We start from the raw sequence: 19,954 nt of genomic DNA on the forward strand, positions 1-19,954 counted from the left end.
CTGTTGCATACACACGGTTGGACTAAGTTGTCGAAAAATCCGATCTTTCAGAACGTGATGATGTAATTTCGTTACGATGGGACTACATTCAGGTTAGTAGCCAATAGCTTTGATGTAGGAATCTGATCTGAGCATGCGTGGCACTTGGTCCGATCAAAATTCGCTACACATGATCGGAGTATGTCCGATCGAACCAGTTGGTCGGGAAATATTTCCAACAAGTTGGAAAATTGGGTCCGACGGATATTCCGACGGAATCAGTCCGATGCAGACCACACACAGTCGGATTATCCGACAACACGGTCCGATAGGACACATTCCGACGGATTCTCCGACCGTGTGTACAAGGGCTTAGGTGTCAGTGAACTTTTTCTAAATCTGATTCATTGGTGACCAGTGGAACGAATGCCCCAATTACAGTGTTGGTCAGAATGCCACCGCTACAGACAGCTAAAAAAAGGTAATTTGCGTCATGCAGCTGGTTCTGCCAAGTGGTGTTGACCCTGAAACAGGCACCATCAAATGAGAGGCCAACAAGCACAGCTCAAGGAACCCCCCGAGCAATCTCTGGAGGAAGCCTTGGATTCTACGGAACCCCCTGTTGAGAATGGATAGGTTAGGGAACATTCCTTGTTCAGCTTAGTTGCACATGAAAATAACGAGTTTTGCTAAGTTCAGAAGAACAAACTCCTTTCGGCAAAAATGGTAGACAATCTTCATAAAATGATAAAAAAAAAAATTAGCAAAATACATTGTGTTGGAATATTTTATTTTTGTGTGGAAATATGCGGTTAGTAAGATCAAACAGTTAATACATGGGTACAATTTTGATACATATTTTATAAATAGGGCCTGCAGTGGGTGCTTGGTTGTATTTAGACATTTTTCTCTATACCCATATTCTGCTGTGAATGTATTCCAGCATTGCAGCATCACAACAGCTTGTCTGTTATAAAAAGATGCCAATCTTTCAGGTTCTGTGGTGTCTCTCACTGCAGGTTGCCAGCGCACTTTGGATTGCAGCTCGCAGCTTTATTTAGACCTTGTTTTTAAACTTCAGAACTTTATTCAACCTTTGCGGTCAGGGCTACTCTTTTTTTATGAGTTTTTTTTTTTTTTTTTTTATTATTATTAAAGGAAACCTACCCCATGTAGAGCAAGATCACAATGCTTACAGAGCAGACTGGGGCAATTCACAGTAAAGTAAGATTTTTATTTTTTTAACAAAAACCCGCGCCATGGAGATGAATAAGTGTTGCTATAAATATATCATTTGGGCTGCTGCTGTAGTATAAGGTAAAAAACAAAACAAAAACAAATGATGAAAAATAAATGTTATACTCTGCGCTGCTCCTATAAACAATGATAGATAAGAACAGCATTATGCCGCATACACACGAACGTTTTTTTTCCGTCAGAATAAACTCTGACGGTTTTTCTGACGGAGTTCTGACGAAACGGACTTGCGTACACACGATCACACCAAAGTCCGATCGTTTAGAACGTGGTGACGTAAAACACATACGACAGGACTAGAAAAAGGAAGTTAAATAGCCAGTAGCCAATAGCTGCCCTTGCGTCGTTTTTGGTCCGTCAGAAAAGCATACAGACGAACGGTTTTCCCGAGAGGAATTGATTCCGCCGCAAAGATTTAAAACATGTTCTATTTCTAGGTCCGTCAGAATTTTCGAAAAGAAAAAGTCAGATGAAGCCCCCACACACACGATCGGAATATCCCATGAAATTATTCCGTCTGACCTTTTCTGCCGGAAAGTCCGGTTGTGTGTACGCGGTATTAGTTTGGAGGCAAATCACACTTCCTGTGTATACAGGAAGTGGACACATATAGGGATGAAGTAACAGCGGGTGTAGTGTCTCACAGGCTACATTTACTGATCCGATCGGTCCACAATCCAGTTCCCAGTGATTGGATAGAGGTTTTTTTCTTTTTTGCTATTCCGCATCCCTCATACCGCCCAGTGCACTGACTCTGGTTACTATAGTGGTGAGTGGTGCCTTTTGTTGTAAAGTTTTTTTCTTTTTTTTTTTTTTTTTCTTTCCTTGACTTTCCCCTCTCTTTTCTTTTGAAATTCCCCCTTTATTTATATATCATTATTTATTTGTTCCTTATTGATGTAGATATTAAATGTTATGTGATTTCATTTGTTAGATTTCCTGTTTTCTGTTTGATGCAAATTATCTATACCCCTGATGAAGAGAATTTATCTAAGATCTCGAAACGCATTGGGTTGCTGCCTTCTGTCCACTGTAGGGTGTTGTTATAAAGTTGGACGGAGGAAGTATAGAGTGTAACAGGATTAATTATGAATATTTGTTATTTTTTGTCTGTAAATACATGAAATGTATACTGTACTTAATGTTATCAATTTTTAACTATTATCATTAAATAATTAATTTTTATTTTTGATGTAATTTTGTATATTTTGTATGGCCACCTGCCCATGTTAAAGTCCTCTCCCTAGAGGAGTATATGTTTTTCATATTGTTTTGTCTATTAGGATGGGGTTCAGATGGGCCTTGCTAGACTTGTGATCTACAGCACCTTGTTCAATTAGTGTCTTATAGTGAACACTAAGATGGCGACATGAGTGCTTCCTGTGAAAACAGGAAGTGATCTCATGCTGATACAGGGAAGTAATAACAGCGGGTGTAGTGTCTGAGAGTGAGTATTAAGATGGCGACATGAGTGCTTCCTGTGAAAACAGGAAGTGATCTCATGCTGATACAGGGAAGTAATAACAGTGGGTGTAGTGTCTGAGAGTGAGTACTAAGATGGCGACATGAGTGCTTCCTGTGAAAACAGGAAGTGATCTCATGCTGATACAGGGAAGTAATAACAGCGGGTGTAGTGTCTGAGAGTGAGTACTAAAGATGGCGACATGAGTGCTTCCTGTGAAAACAGGAAGTGATCTCATGCTGATACAGGGAAGTAATAACAGCGGGTGTAGTGTCTGAGAGTGAGTACTAAAATGGCGACATGAGTGCTTCCTGTGAAAACAGGAAGTGATCTCATGCTGATACAGGGACGTAATATCAGTGGCTATAACATCCTCCACTTTTCTGGGAAGGCATTCCATTAGATTTGGGGGGGGGGGGGAGGGGGTGTCTAGATGAATTTGTGGCCATTCAGCCAAAAGGACATGTGTGAGGTCAGGTACTAATATTGGATGGGAAGGCTTTGCTCACAATTGAGGTTCCAGTTCATCCCAAAGGTGTTCAGTAGGGTTGAGGTAAGGACTCAATGAAGGCCACTTGAGTTCCTTCACACCAGACTCATCATCTGTTGGATGTGAAGGCCTAGCTCATAATCAGTATTCCAATTCATCCCAAAGGTGCTCAGTAGGGTTGAGGTCAGGGCTCTGTGCAGGACTCCCAGGTTTCTCCACACCAAGATGGCGAAACCACGTTACAATCAAAAATTACAGAGCAAGTTAAGATGCATGTGACTAACTACGACTAGATATCCCATGACCTAAGTCAATGAGAACCTTCACAGACACACCAAACGATGTCTTTTTGGAGCTGGCTTTGTACACAGGGGTACAGTCATGCTGGAACAGAAAAGGGTCTTCAGCAATCTGTTACCACAAGGTTGGAAGAGTGCAAATATCTATAATATCTTTGCATGATGTAGTAGTAACAGTACTCTTCACTGGAAACACCTTAACTTAATCACTTGGAGGTGAATTCACATACGTAGAGCCATATAGTGTAATGCCGCATACACACGATCAGATTGTCCGGCGTACTTAGTCCGCCGAAACGCATTTCAGCAGACAATTCGATTGTGTGTGGGCTTCAGCGGACTTTTCCAGCGTGAAGTCCGGCGGACTAAGAAAGTATTTTTGCACTCCAATCTTCCCGTCGGACTTGGGTTTCAGCGGACAATACGTTCATCAGTATGCTAGTACGGCGGACTAAGAATGACGCATGCTCAGAAGCAAGTACGAAAAAGGAAGCTATTGGCTACTGGCTATTGAACTTCCTTTTTCTAGTCCCGTCGTACGTGCTGTACGTCATCGCGCTAGCAAACGCCAGACTTTCTGTGTGTCCGTGTGTGGCCAAGTCCGTTCGGTAGAAAGTCTGCCGGATTATCCGTCGGATTGTATGTCGGACTAAGTACGCCGGACAATTCGCTCGTGTGTACGCGGCATAATTGTGATGGTCAGATGACCACATCATTTTGGCCATGTGCAGGACTCCCTGGGAAACATCCAAATTTGTCACTCTGCTCTCAGGCTCATAGAGGACCAGATCTGCTTTTAAATCCCGATCTGCTATTTCTGTATGCAGCACCCCTGGAAATCACATCAGTGTTTTTCTGTCCAGGCAACAGAGGATATGTTACATTTATTTCCTTGGTTAAGCGGTGAACGGGGCCCTTATCGCTATAAGCATCAACATATTGTCTCCCCGATGCGAGGCTTGGCAAATGATCTACTGCACAAAGCGGCCGAGGCTTTTTTTTTTTTCTTAAATGAGTATCTGATAGTAAAGAGAGCGAGATGAGGAAATCTGTGCTGATAATGCAATTCCATTCCTGACCGCTTACACCCAATGGGCTGTAACATTTGTATGCTGTGGGAAATGGATATGCACTACTTGTATGTCCCTCTCATTAGGACATTTAGCTGATATTGAGGATATTTTTCGATTTCACTAACGACTTAAAGCAGAAGAACGACAGGTCGTGCAAAATTTTTAAAAAAGTCCTCTTTTCTGTCTACTAATGCATAAAGTTTAACCTGTTAAGGATACCCTGTATTGGATAAATTATACATTAACATGGACATTTTAGTAATGATATACGTCTGCATGCATAAAATTACCTGACATGTCACCATATATGGTAACAGTATTGTTTTTCTAAAAAAAAATTCAAAAAAATAAAAATAAAAACCCAGAGGCGTAACTAGAACCTTCAGGGCCCCGATGCAAAAAAACATGAAGGGCCCCTCTGAACCCCAGCCAGGGCCCTTCCCTCCGAGTCCGGAGGTGGAACTCCAGGGCATGGTCACAGGTATGACCTTTGTGAGCCCCGTAGTTCCACCACTGGTATCAGCAGTTTTTTTATATATTTTTTTTTTTTTAGGTGCCCCATTGGGGGACTGTCCCTGTCTGGCTGGGGAGAACAGACATCATACTGAGTGGCAATGCATGGAGCAGGAGAGGGGTACTCTGAGGAGCTGGCTGAGGACGCAGGGAATGCACAACTAAAGAGCAGCGAGTGCGATAGTCAAGCATGGAGCTCTGCTAGTCACTCTCCTCCTCCAGCCACCCGTGTGCATGGTGCACTGGTACCCCTAGCTGCCTATGCTGCTGCCGGCCATATGTAGAGGGGGCTGCGTGGGCCTCCTGCATCACAGGGCCCGGTTGCGGTCGCAACTGCTGCACCCCCTATAGTTACGCCCCTGTAAAAACCCTTTATCATAAAAAAAAAACATCCTTGACCTCCAGTCAGTGACTTTGCCTAGGCTGAGATGATACCATCAGTCTGCTGCAGGTAGGAGCTGCTCCCAAACACTAACCCACCCACCAATGGTAATAGACAGACAGACTTCAGATCCTTTCTTTCTTGCAATTTATTAGCTCAGTTGTCCCAGGGAGAGAAGGTTAGGTGTACAGGATGCCCAAAAACAGCAGCAAAAATCCTTCTGCACAGCAAACTTCTCATAGAACTATTTATGCCCACACGGGCTACTATCTTCCAGTATATTTTGACCTCCGCCGCAGGTCAACTGTAGAACTCCTGAAAGCCCTTCCACAGGCCAGTGTAGATTCTGTAGACCCAGACGGGCAACTAGCTCTTGGTATCTTTGGTCTCTTTCTCTTTGGTCTCTTTAATTAATTACTTTGACCTCTGGCACAAGCCAGGTTACGACAGCTTGGGCATCTGCCACTGGCCAGTTTAGGACACCCTAGGACAGTGGTGGTGAACCTTGGCACCCCAGATGTTTTGGAACTACATTTCCCATGATGCTCCTGCACTCTGCAGTGTAGTTGAGCATCATGGGAAATGTAGTTCCAAAACATCTGGGGTGCCAAGGTTCGCCATCACTGCCCTAGGAGAACAAGCCCTTTCTGGGCTTTGGCTTCTTCCACCATGTAAAAAAGGTCCTGGGAGGCGAATAATGGCCCTTCTGGAATCCCATGTTCCTCAGGCAGAACCCTGGGAGGCAGGAACTTGCCACCCCTATATCTTCTCCAAGAAAAGCCTGGGAGGGAAAAACTCTTTCAGAAGGTCTCCTCAAATACTTATCCTCTTCCCAGCCCACATCACCGGCATGAATTCCTGGTCAGGGCAGGATTAATATTCATAACTCAACACATTGTACCTTTTCAATCTACTGGAGAACACTCAACAGCCTCAGGCAGAAACAATGCTCCTATGACATGATCAATGCTCAGGCTGGCTACAACCTACCTGCAAACAATAAATATGGACTTAAAGTAGGGTCCCTACATGTTCTCCAAGAAATGCCTGGAGGGTAAAGAACCCTTTTTAGAAGGCCTCCCCAATTATTCATTCTCTTTCCCAGCCCACATCACCGATATAAACCCCTCAGTGATTGGCCAGGGTAAGATAAATATTCCTCACGCAATAGATTGTATCTTCTCTATCTACTGGAGAACACTCAACAGCGGCAAGCAAGAACAAACTTCGTCCTTCGCCTTAGCAGAATCCTAACGAACCCAGATGACATAAACAATGCTCGGGCTGGCTACAGCCTACCTGCAAACACTAAATTTGGACTTAAAGCATTGTCAGGACCGTTTTTAAGGCAGGGCAAAAGAGGCAGCTGCCCTGGGCCCCATCATTGTTGTGAGGCCCAAAGCAGCTGCCTCATACTTGCCAACTATCCCAGTTTAAATTCCAATATCCCTTGAAGTTTTAGTTTTGTGCTGTGTCCTTATATCTCAGTGTAAACTTCTGTTGCTGCTGCCCAGCTCTGCCCTATTGCCATGTTCAGATGACTCACCTGCAGACCCTGTGTTTACATGTAAATAACCTGCATTGACATGTAAATAGTGGTCAGACCTTACTCCACCTACTGCACTCTTTTTGCTGTGAAGATTTTGTGGACTTATTAATTTACTAAATTTTTTAATTTTTACTAGTAATATATTTTTTCACTTTTTGGACTGTATTTATAGCTCTTAATAGATTATCTGGGGCTAACTTTGAGATTTATATGCATTTTCTTGGGTAATAATTATCACATTGATTTATTTAATATTTATGGATTTACATTCCGGGTATTATCACACATTTATTTGAGGGTATATTACACTGTATGGTCACTGTATTTTTACTTTATTTATTTTTATTCATGCAATTAACTTCACTGTGTTAATTTTTTCAACACACTTATCAATTTAGTGGCATATTAATATCTTATTATTTACCACGTATTTATCACTGCTGCACGCTATGCATATGTTATTTACCATATTACTAATTCCCGCTGCTTACGTAGTTGTCTAGTTTTGTGTCCACGTAGTCAAGTTTGGTTTAATTTATAGCCATCTTTTGGGGTACCTGATTGGCTGTGTTCAGGAATTGTTGTATAATATTGTTGGCAGTGTGTCTCTATTTTCTATATTTTGCATACTAGTAGTAGTTAGCTTTTGGGGGGGTTATATATGTACTTCCCTTCCCTCTCTCCTCCTGTGTAATTCATATATACACTCCTCTGGATAGGATCTGATATCTATATGACACCTCTTGTGGTTCTGTGATAGGCTAATGGTGGAGGCGTACCTCTATTTTATGTACACACCCCATTTGAGCAAATTTACAGTGGCGCCGAACCCCTTTTTATAAATAACCTCCTCTTAAGTACATAGTGGTGGCAATAATATGTAAATAGTCGTGGACTGCCGCATTGATATGTAAATAGAGGCAGCATTCATATGTATATCATGTCCTTCTGAAGTCACATCCACCATCACTTCTGTTGAATGCTGCCCACTTAAAAGTCCTGTCTACAACTGTGGTCACTAAGCCAAACATCAGCCTGTTCTGCAAAAGTAAGAAAATTGGAGGTGGAACCTGTCTTCAAAATAACATGGTGCCACAGCACCCTAAATTTTGGTGCATGTGAATACGCAGGCAGGCAGTAAGGAGATGATGTGCTGTAACCTTTAGAAAACAAACAGTGAGCAGTAATGATGTGCAGTAACCTCTAACAACCAATTGGTGAGTGATATTGATGTACAGTAATCTCTAGCAACCAATCAACAAGCAGAAGTCATGTGCTGTAACCTCTAGAAAATAACAGTGAGCCATAATGTGTGCTGTAACCTCTAGCAGCCAGTCAGTGAGCGGTAATGATACACTGTAACCTCTTGGAACCAATCGCAATCGTGGCCTGATCTCATTCAGTAAACTGATTTTGAGTCTAGCTGCTATTTATTGTGTGTCTCAAAGCATGTGGAGAGCGAAATTTCATGAAAGAGGGGGCCCAAGAAAATGTTTGCCCAGGGTCAAGTCAATATTAAAGACGGCCCTGAGCATTGTTCCTACATCTTCTACAAGAAAAAGGGGGGGGGGGGGGTTGAGGAAGAACCATTTTAAAAGGTGTCCCCAAATATAAAGATCTTCTTTCCCAGCCCAGGGCATTTAAATAGCTATACACCAATACATTGCATCTTATCAATCTAATGTAATGGAGAACACTCAACAGTGGCAGGCAGAAGCAAACATTATCCTTGGACTTGGGAGAAACCTAATGATCTTAGATGACTTAAAGCGGGAGTTCCGCCGTTTTTTTTTTTTGTTTTTTTAAAAGCCAGCAGCTACAAATACTGCAGCTGCTGACTTTTAAAATAAGGACACTTACCCGCCCAGCGCGCCCGCGATGTCGGCACCCGAAGCCGATCTCTCGATCGTCTCTCGGGTGCTGCCGCCGCCATCTTGGGTATGGGAATCAGGAACTGGAGCCTTGCGGCTTCATTTCCCGGTTCCCTACTGCGCCAATGCGCGAGTCACGCTGCGCAATAAGGATGGTCCCCGCTGTCTCTGGGATCCATGTGTTTCCCAGCAGACAGTGGGGGACCTGCGGAAAGGGGCGTAGATTCTGCGGAAAGGGGCGTAGATTCTGCGGATATCTATGCCGGAAGTGGGTGCAGATACCTGTACTGTACAGGTACCTGCACCCCCCCCTCCCCCCTGAAAGGTGCCAATTGTGGCGCCGGAGGGGGGGGGGGAGGGTTCCAATGAGCGGAAGCTCCACTTTAGGGTGGAGCTCCACTTTAAAACAGAGCTCAGGCTCACTACAGCCTAGCTGCAAACACTAAATTTGAACTATGGACAGTCCACCTGAAATCAGGATCCCTACAAAGTTATTAGAGTTTTAATTGTATCAAATCTACAGTTTAAAGAAAAAATTGTGATGTTGATTGGCCATTGCCAGTGTAGAAATGCCTTTGGTGATGTAGACCAGTATTTTGTTTCAGAAATATTTCAGAAATGACTGGAAATCCAATTTTAGTTTAAAACGGTCACAAAAGAGGAATATGCGCGCTTCTCCCACTTGAGCACCAAAGAAAGGTTGCACTGACCTCCAGCTGCTCCCCCCGAAGTATTCTCCATACTATGTCACCACGACAAGTGTCCTTTTAAGCTCCTCCAACATGGCCTGTTTGTCATTTCTCTTGCAGCTCTCGACAGACAGGAGTGAGAGATGTGACTTGGGCAATCTCATCTGAAGGGCTGAGTTGTTCTTTTGGAGGAGACTTCTAGATGAGACTCGCTGAGACACTGAATCTGTGTGAAGAGGCCTAAGGATTTAATAGGATGTCAACGGAGACGGAACTTCAAGTGGCTGTGAAAACCAGCGCAAAGAAAGAATCCAAAAAGAAAGGTAATTTTTTTTTTCCTCTTTGTTTTTTGGGAGAAGATCTACGTCGCCATGACTGTGACAGGCATTCTATGAAATTCAATAGATGACCAACTAATGGCCTATATGATAACTAGAGCCGTGTGTTTTACTCAGGATTGTCTGTAAAGTCAGTGCTTATGTAACTATTTATACCTGGACATTACTGGTTTAATTATTGAGAGGTGGAAGAGCTTACAATCTATTAGACGGATGATTCAGACAGTAGAGAAGCTTACAGTCTGTTTGAGTATAAGAGAAGATGCAGATGGTAGAAGAGCTTGCGATCTATTATGCCGCGTACACACGATCAGAATTTTGGTCGGAAAAAGCTCTGATGGTTTTCCAGACGAAATTCCGGCTGTCTTGCATACACACGGTCACACCAAATTCCGACCGTCAAGAACACGGTGACGTACAACACGTACGACGGGAAAAAGGACGTTCAATAGCCAGTAGCCAATAGCTTCCTTCTCGTAGTTTAATGAACGGATTTTCGGATAGGAACCGAAAAATTGAGAACATGCTCTCAATCTTTTGCTGGCCGAAATTCGAAATGCGCACGTTCACATTTTCTGACCAAAAGCTCTCATCTGTCTTTTGATGGCCGAATTTCCGATCGTGTGTAGGCGGCATTAGAGTCATAGGTGTGCGCAGCATATTGCATTAGTGTGTGCAACCCAAAGCACATGCGTGTGTTTGGTGTGTGTGTATATATATATCAGTAGAGCAATGGACAGTGTCGGTAGAGCAGTGGACGATGTCAGTAGGGCAGATGTTTGTGTCAGTAGAGCAGGACACGGTGTCAGTAGTTTATTTTTTATGTGTTCTTTAATATTACTTTTTTACAGTTTTATTATTTCTTCCAATATTTTTTCACAATATTGTTTTATTATTGTTTTTTTTTTAGGAGCCCCCATTGGGGGACGTTGGTGAGATATCAGGGATCTAAACAGACCCCCGATTTCTCACTTTGAGACAGAGAAAGGGATTGAGGACAGATTCCCCAGTCCCTTTCTGTGCAGCCAAGCAGCAGGGGGAATTTGCCCAGCACAGGGTGATTAAGGCCCCTTTCACACGGGACGAATCAGTAATGATCCGCCCCGTGATGATCCGCTCGCTCAGCGGGGATCGCTCCGTTGTCCTCGCTGAGCTGGCTGCGGACAGGGCGGTCTCCGCACACTGTGCGGGGACCGCCCTGTCAGCTCTCCTCTATGAGGATCGGATGCACACGGACCGTCTGTCCGTGTTCATCCGATCCGCTCTGCAGACGGATAGAAAAATTGGATTTTCCTCCGTCTGCAGAATCGGACAGTAGCGGAGGCGGACAAAATCGGGTGTCTGCGAATGTTCATCTGCAGACACCCGCTATCCCATAGGGATGAATGTATGCCCGTATTTCATCCGCAAACGGATGGATGAAATACGGACATATCGTCCGCATGTGTGCAAGGGGCCTAAGGGTATGCCCAGGCACACCTGACATACCCTGTGCGTACGCCTATGATTTGGGTATAAGAAATGTGTCAGAAACCATGAAATCAGACCGAGACAGAAGTACAGTTAAATCCCGCTTGTTTGATAATAAAAATAAAAAGAACAAACTTAATCAAAACACAGCCAAAGTTCAGTAACCGGAACGAATAGTCAGCCAAGCCAAAAGTCAGGGACCAACGTAGTGAAACAGGAAGCAGGATCTGGAGCCAGAAGGGATGTCAGCAAAGCAAATCTTTAAACAGGATCGCAGGAGATTTTCTCTGTGATGTTGACCAAGGTGAAGGCAGAGCTCCTCTGGACTGGACGGCTTAAGTAGGCAGGACTGACGAGCAAGATCATCAACAGCTGAGTAACTGTGGAGAGACAACACCAACAGCTGAGCAGCCAGCTCAGAGAAGGAAGGGCTGAGCCCAGCCCTGACAAAATGATACAGAAGGTGGAAGAGCTTGCAATCTATTGGGGCAATCAGTCAAATCCCTTTCACACCAGGGCGTTTTGCAGGCGCTATAGTGTTAGAAATAGCGCCTGCAATCCGCCCTAAAGAAGCTGCACCATTGTATGTAGTGTGAAAGCCCGAGGGCTTTCACACTACAGCGGTGCACTGGCAGGACGTCAGGGAAAAGTCCTGCCAGCAGCTTCTTTGGAGCGGTGAAGGAGCGGTGTGTTTACCGCTCCTCCACCGCTGCTCCCCATTGAAATCAATGGGGCAGCACTGTAATACCGCCAGCAAAACGCCGCTATTGCGGTGTATCGCCGGCGGTTTTAACCGTTTCGCGGCCGCTAGCGGGCGGTAAAAGCGTCCCGCTAGTGGCCGAAATTCGCCACGAATCCGGCAGTAAAACGCCGCTAAAAATAGCGGCGTTTTACCGCCGACGCAATGGGCGGTGTGGTGTGAAAGGGGTCTAAGGATATAGAAGGTGTTTACAGCCTATTAGGGTAAAAGGGAGGATCCAGAAGGTAAAAGGGTTACAATCTATTAGGATATAAGGGGTTAAAGAGAAGATTGAGAGAAAGAGCTTACAATCTATTGTGGTATACATGATAATGCAGATGATAAAAGAGTTTGCAATTGAGGCATAATGAGGATACAGAAAGTGAAAGAGCTTACTATCTATTGGGGCATAAGGAAGGAGACAGAAGGTAGAAGAGCTTACAATCTATTAGGATATAAGGGAGGATACAGAAGGTAGAAGAGCTTACAATCCAATAGGGTATAAGAGAGGATACACAAGGCAGAAGAGCTTACAATCTATTAGGATATAAGAGAGGATACAGAAGGTAGACGAGATTACAATCTAATAAAGGAGTAAAAGAATGTCAGCTGCCCTTCACTTAGCTCCTCTTGCAGTATTTTTTAATAATCAATAAATTGACTGCATACAGTAATGTATCCACCCAAAAACCAACCTTTCTTTACGTGTTTCACCACTCGTGGATTGTGCACAAGGATAGGGGAAGTCAAGGAGGGAAAGGAGGAGGAGGAGGAATTTTGATAGAGCCAAACTCCAAAAATACTTAACACGGCTATTTTGATCTACGGGTGCTTTCAATTCCTACTCCTTCCCTCCTTGACTTGACACGCTAGGAGTGGTGAAACACGCAAAGAAATGTTGGTTTTTGGGAGGAGACATTACTGTATGCAGTTAATTAATTTAAGGAAAACTCCACAAAAAAAATAGCAAATAAAGAAAAAAATGATATAGCGCATATAATTGCGACACTAATCATATTGTAATTCAATGTTTTTAAAAAATGACCTTTCCTTTTCAATCTGCAGCCGATGTTATTTTCTGAGAATGCTTTATGACCACCTGGAGTTGTTCTGTACACAGAATGTGTACTGACCCCTCCCCAGAAACATCATTTCCTGTTTGTGTGATTGGCTCACCAATTTTCACAGAAGTCTGCACCAAGATACAAATCAGATTTCAGGCATCCCCTGCAACAAAAAATAAATAAAAATATTAAATATTAAAAGGGATGCAGGCCCAGCAGATTTCTTCATTAGTGCTCTGCAGCTGCACAGCTGACAGTAAATTATGAAACCACTCCCATTAGACCCATATACAAACAAAAACAGGAATTTCTTCAGAATAACAAAAGTTAGGAATCTGTAACAGTTTGTTACAATCCATGCAATGTACATAGACCACCCAGAGGGGAATGTTTTTTTTCTCAACAAAAGTGGAGTTACGCTTTAAAGGGGTTGTAAACCCTCGCCGTTTTTCACCTTATTCGCATTAAGGTGAAAAACATTTTTCAATGCAGCAGCGAGCCCCCCCCCCCTTATACTTTTCTGAGCCCCCCAAAATGTGCGCAACGGGAACGAGCACACCAGCTCCAGCTGGTGTCTCGTGTCCTGATTGGATAGATTGATAGCAGCCCAGCCATTGGCTCCCGATGCTGTCAATCAAATCCAATGACTTGGGGTGGGCGGGGCTGAGTCCGGCATTTTCTGTCTATGGAAGCAATTGCTGGACTCGGGAGTGTGCCGGTAACCCCCCTCCCCCCCCCCCCCCGGGAGAACACTTCTCCTATCTGATGTGGGGAGGAGCCGTGAGAGCCGCCAGGGGACCCCAGAAGATGAGGTTTGGGGCCACTCTGTGCAAAATGAGCTGCACAGTGGAGGTAAGTATGATATGTTTGTTATTTAAAAAAAAAAAAAAAAAACCGAACCCTTAAAATCACTTTCATTATTTAAAAAAATACTGCAAGAGGAGCTAAGTAGAATGCCGCTGACATTTTTTTAAAATATTTTTGTAATGGAGAGTGGAGGTGGAATACAACGGGCAGTGCCCAGGATGTCCATGTATAAGAGAGGGCAGTCTTGAGTGAAGCAATGGATCTCAAAGTATAAGGGAGGTTACAGAAGGCAGAAAAGTTCACAATCTGTTAGACTATAAGGAGGGATACAGAAGGTGGAAGAGTTTACAATCTATTAGGGGTACAAAGGAAGGGTAAAGAAGGCAGAAGAGCTTACAATCCATTCAGGTACAGGGGAGGAAACAAAAGATAGAAGAGCTTTTCCTCGTGTTTTGGGAGGAGAGCTGTGTCAGAGTGACATTAGGGACAATGCCGGACACCATATGAAACTTGCAAGATGTTGACTGCCTTTAGGCCGGGTTCACACCGCTGCGATGCGGGAACGCCGCGAATCCGCGGCGTTTTCCCGCATCGCATGACTCCCGCCGGCAGTTCACACTGCCCTATGCGAACGCCTGGGAGTGTCAATGATATGTTAATGACACCCCCAGATCCGATCGCATATCGCAGTGCGATCTGCCGACTCGCACAAGAATCGGATCGCATGGTGTGAACGCCCATGCGATCCGATTCTGTTGCGGACGAAAAAAAGGGTCCCGTGCGAGTTTGCTGCGGGACCGCTGCGAGTTCAGCCATACTATCTGTATGGCTGAACTCGCAGCGCTACGGAGATCGGATGTGATTTGCGGTGCGAATCACATCCGGATCTCCCCCCGCAGCAGTGTGAACCCAGCCTTACTCAGATTTGTCTATAAAATAAGTGATTATGTAACTATTCACACCTGTCAGTCACTGGTTTCATTTTATTTCCAGCTTAGCTTCCAACAATATTAGAATGTAGCAGAAGCTAGGTGGAGAAGAAATGGAAGTGGCTGATGTATATACGAGTATATTGCTGATGAGTGACACAATGTCCAGCCAATAGCATGTGGGAGGGGGGCGGGGGTTGTCTTTTCTCAAGCTACATGCTGGCAGGTGTAATAGAACAGCATGGGGAAAGATAGGGAAGGGTACCTCTCGGGACAAGGAGCTGCTCGGGTTGTGGATAAAATGAGTTCAAGAGTACTGAAAATTGTCAACATAGATGGCGAAGGAGCTTACAATCTATTAGCATATAAAAGAGGGTTGCAGATGGCACAAATGCTTACAATCTACTAAGATATAAGGGAGGATACAGAAGGTTGAAGAGCTTGCAATCTATTAAGATATATAATGGAGGGTATAGAAGGTGGAAGAGCTCATCTGTTATAGGGTATAAGGGAGGAGGCAGATGCTAAAAGAGCTTGCAATCCATTGGGGCATAAAGAAGGATACAGAAGGTACAGTGGTGTGAAAGTGTTTGCCCCCTTCCTCATTTCCTGTTCCTTTGCATGTTTGTCACACTTAAGTGTTTCGGAACATCAAACCAATTTAAACAATAGTCAAGGACAACACAAGTAAACACAAAATGCAATTTGTAAATGAAGGTGTTTATTATTAACCACTTGGGACCCGCGCTATTGCAAAATGACGGCAATAGCGCGGACCCACATTTTCGGGACTACGTCTATTGACGTAGTCCCGGTTACGAGCGGCCTGCGCGCCCCCTGAGGGGCGCGCGCGGCGCGCTCTGTGATCGGCGAGTCCGTGAGACTCGCCTGATCACCGATCCGTGTAAGGGGTCGATCCCGACCCCTTATCACGTGATCAGCTGTCAGCCAATGACAGCTGATCATGTGATAAAACGGAGCCGGTAATCGGCTAGTATTCCTCCTCGCGCTGACAGCGCGAGGAGAAAAAAAAAAAGCCGATCGCCGGCGGCCGTGTTCGGGACATCAGTCCCGATCACGGCCAGCAATTTAAAAGGACACCTGCCCCCTGCCAGTGCCCACCTGCCACCCGCAGTGCCATCCTGAATAAAGTAAGTGCCCCCCTGTCAGTGCCACCCAGCAGTGCCCATAGTGCCCACAGTGCCACCCAGCAGTGCCCACAGTGCCACCCAGCAGTGCCCACAGTGCCACCCACAGTGCCACCCAGCAGTGCCACCCACAGTGCCACCCAAAATCTGCCTCAGGTGCTGCACCCCAGTGCCGCCCATCAGTGCCCAGCAGTGCCGCCCATCAGTGCCCAGCAGTGCCGCCCATCAGTGCCCAGCAGTGCCACCTATCAGAGCCACCTATCAGTGCCACCTATCAGTGCCCATCAGTCCCATCTATCTGTGGTACCTATCAGTGCCCATCCGTGCCACCCATCCGTGCCACTTATCCGTGCCACCCATCCGTGCCATCTTATCTGTGCCCATCTTTGCCCATCAGTGCCGCCTTATCTGTGCCCATCGGTGCCGCCTTATCTGTGCCTATTAGTGCCGCCTTAACTATGCCTATCAGTGCCCACCAGTGCAGCCTATCAGTGCCCACCAATGCAGCCCATCAGTGCCCACCAATGCAGCCCATCAGTGCCCACCAATGCAGCCTATCAGTGCCGCCTAATCAGCGCACTTCAATGAAGGAGAAAAATGACCCGTTTGCAAAATTTTATAACAACCTATTAAAACATGATTTTTTTTTTTTTTTTTTTGCATCTTTTTTTGTTTGTTTAGCAAAAAATAAAACTCCGAGCTGTAACTAAATACCACCAAAAGAAAGCTCTATTTGTAGGAAAAAAATGATAAAAATTTCATTTGGGTACAGTGTTGTATGACCGCGCAATTGTCACTCAAAGTGCATCAGCGCTGAAAGCTGAAAATTGGTCTGGGACTGAGGGGGGTTTAAGTGCCCAGTAAGCAAGTGGTTAAAGGTGAAAAAAAATCCAAACCATCATGGCCCTGTGTGAAAAAGTGATTGCCCCCCTTGTTAAAACATACTATAACTGTGGTTGTCCACACCGGAGTTCAATTTCTCTAGCCACACCCAGGCCTGATTATTGCCACACCTGTTCACAATCAAGGCATCACTTAAATAGGAGCTGCTTGACACAGTAAGGTCCACCAGAAGATCCTTAAAAGCTACACATCATGCCGAGACCCAAAGAAATTCAGGAACAATTGAGAAAGAAAGTAATTGAGATCTATCAGTCTGGAAAATACAGAAGGTAGAAGAGCTTACAATCTATTATAGTATAAGAAGAATACAGAAAATTGAAGAGCTTACAATCTATTATAGTATAAGAAGAATACAGAATGCAGAAGGGCTTACAATCTGCAGTGCTTTGAAAAAGTATTACCCCATACCCAGGGCAGGACTTACCATTGGGCTTGACTGAGCTCAAGCCCATGGGCCCCACTCAATAGGGGGCCCCGCCAAGATACATAGCCGAGTGTACCCGGCTCGGCTCCGCTCACAGTTATGCCCAGTCCTGCCCTATGATGGACATAACACAGGGACTGGGCGTGACTGTGAGGCGAGCCGAGTACACTCGACTACTCTCGGCTCTGCTAGGGACTGCGAGAGGGCCCGAGAGCCGCCGAGATACACACGACTTTGTATCTCGGCAGCGCCATTTTTAAACTTCAAGACTGCAATGATAAGCCTGCAAATGACACTGACAAGGCTGCAATGACACCGGACAAGGCTGCAGATGGACACTGATAAGGCTGCATTGATGGGCATTTAAATGTAATTTTTTTCCTTAAACTTCCCTCCTAAACTTGCGGTGCGTGTTATATGCCAGCACGTGTTATACGCCGATAAATACGGTAATGTATAGAAGGTAGGGCCCGAAAGTGACTCAAGCCCAGGGGCCCTCACCGCCCACAGTCCTGCCCTGCACATACCCCTTGAAATGTTCCAAATTTTGTCATGTTACAGCCAAAAACATAAATGTCATTTATTGTGATTTTATGTGATAGACCAACACAAAGTGGCTCATAATTGTGAAGTGAAAGGAAAATAATAAATGGTTTTCCAATTTTATTTACAAATAAATATGTAAAAAGTGTGATGTGTATTTGTATTGAGCCCCCTTTACTCCGATGCCCCTAACTAAAATCTAGTGGAACCAATTGCCTTCAGAAGTCACCTAATTAGTAAATAGAGTCCATCTGTGTGTAATTTAATCTCAGTATAAACACAGGTGTTCTGTGAAGCCCTCATAGGCTTGTTAGAGAACCTTAGTGCACAAACAGCATCATGAAGGCCAAGGAACACACCAGACAGGTCAGGGATAAAGTTGTGGAGAAGTATAAAGCAGGGTTAGGTTATAAAAAAATCTCCCAAGCTTTGAACATCTCACAGAGCTCTGTTCAATCCATCATCGGAAAATGGAAAGAGTATGGCACAACTGCAAACCTACCAAGACATGGCCGTCCACCTAAACTGACCGGCCGGGCAAGGAGAGCATTCATCAGAGAAGAGCCAAGAGGCCCATGGGAACTCTGGAGGAGCTGCAGAGATCCACAGCTCAGGGGGGAGAATCTGTCCACAGGACAACTATTAGTCGTCTCTCCACAAATCTGCCCTTTATGGAAGAGTGACAAGAAGAAAGGCATTGTAGAAAGAAAGTCATAAGAAGTCCTGTTTGTAGTTTGTGAGAAGCCATGTGGGGGACACAGCAAACATGTGGAAGAAGGTGATCTGGTCAGATGAGACCAAAATTGAACTTTTTGGCCTAAAAGCAAAACTCTATGTGTGGGGGAAACTAACACTGCACATCACCCTGAACCAGGGGCGGACTGACCATTGGGCCACTTGGGCACTGCCCGAGGGCCCCGAGCCACTAGGGGGCCCCATCAGGGTTGCCAGCCTCAGTAAAACCAGAGATAGTATGTAAAAATCTGTGTTTTTTTTCTCTGAAATGTCCCTTACTGACATCCTTTCGGTCTAAAAATCCAGAGATTATAGCTGCCCCACCTCTCCAGTACCTTCTCAGCCAATAGAAACATGTCTGTGTATACTGTGTGTACATGTATGTGTATACTGTGTGTGTGTATACTGTGTGATTGTATACTGTGTGTGTGTATACTGTGTGGCCCCATAATCTTGGATTGCCTGGGGGCCCCATAATCTCCTATTGCCTGGGGGCCCCATGAGTTGTCAGTCCACCCCTGCCCTGAACACACCATTCCCACCGTGAAACATGATGGTGGCAGCATCATGTGGTGGGGATGCTTTTCTTCAGCATGGACAGGGAAGCTGGTCAGAGTTGATGGGAAGATGGATGGATCCAAGTACAGGGCAATCTTAGAAGAAAACCTGTTAGAGTCTGCAAAAGACTTGAGACCGGGGCGGAGGTTCACCTTCTAGCAGGACAACGACCCGAAACATACAGCCAGAGCTACAATGGAATGGTTTAGAATGGCCCAGTCAAAGTCCAGACCTAAATCCAATTGAGAAGCTGGTATGGGAAACTGGCATGTTCCCTACTGCACATGTGCAAAGTGTGTTGCGCTTTCTGAATGGCCAAGTGGAGGAAGGAGGAGGGGGGCCGAAGTTCAGAGAGGGCAGCGCAGTCTCCCAGAAGTGAGGAAGGGTACCTATCAAAACCAGGTACCCGTTCCCCCCCTCCCCCCTAAAAGGTGCCAAATGAGCCTAAAGAGGAAGGGGTGTGGTTTACAGATGAGAGGGTGGGTCGTATTTAAATTAGGGGGTGTATGAGTTTAGTCTGGCCTAGGGCAGCACATAACCTAAATGCACCACTGGGTATGAATACTTTTTCAAGGCACTGTATTATAGTATGTAGAGAATACAGAAAGTATAAGAGCTTACAATCTATTATAGTATAAGGATAATACAGAAAGTATAAGAGCTTACAATCTATTATAGTGTAAGGAGACTACAGAAAGTAGAAGAGCTTACAATCTATTATAGTGTAAGGAG

General features: G+C 44.9%; 1 protein-coding gene across 20 annotated transcripts in view; it reads left to right on the forward strand.

Moving 5' to 3' along the window:
• DAB1 (DAB adaptor protein 1) overlaps positions 1 to 19,954 on the forward strand; it is a 1,102,825-nt gene that overhangs the window by 747,868 nt on the left and 335,003 nt on the right. For all 20 annotated transcript variants that reach the window (XM_077450623.1, XM_077450620.1, XM_077450628.1 and 17 more), the window contains one exon: positions 9,685 to 9,887. In XM_077450623.1, coding sequence (XP_077306749.1) covers positions 9,821 to 9,887 — 67 coding nt within the window. In that variant the 5' untranslated portion in view covers positions 9,685 to 9,820. The remainder of the gene's footprint in view (positions 1 to 9,684; positions 9,888 to 19,954) is intronic.

This window comes from Lithobates pipiens, unplaced genomic scaffold, assembly GCF_037356315.1.
Source record: "Lithobates pipiens isolate NorthernLeopardFrog02 unplaced genomic scaffold, aLitPip1_a1.2 Scaffold_23, whole genome shotgun sequence".
Taxonomy (NCBI): Eukaryota; Metazoa; Chordata; class Amphibia; order Anura; family Ranidae; genus Lithobates; species Lithobates pipiens.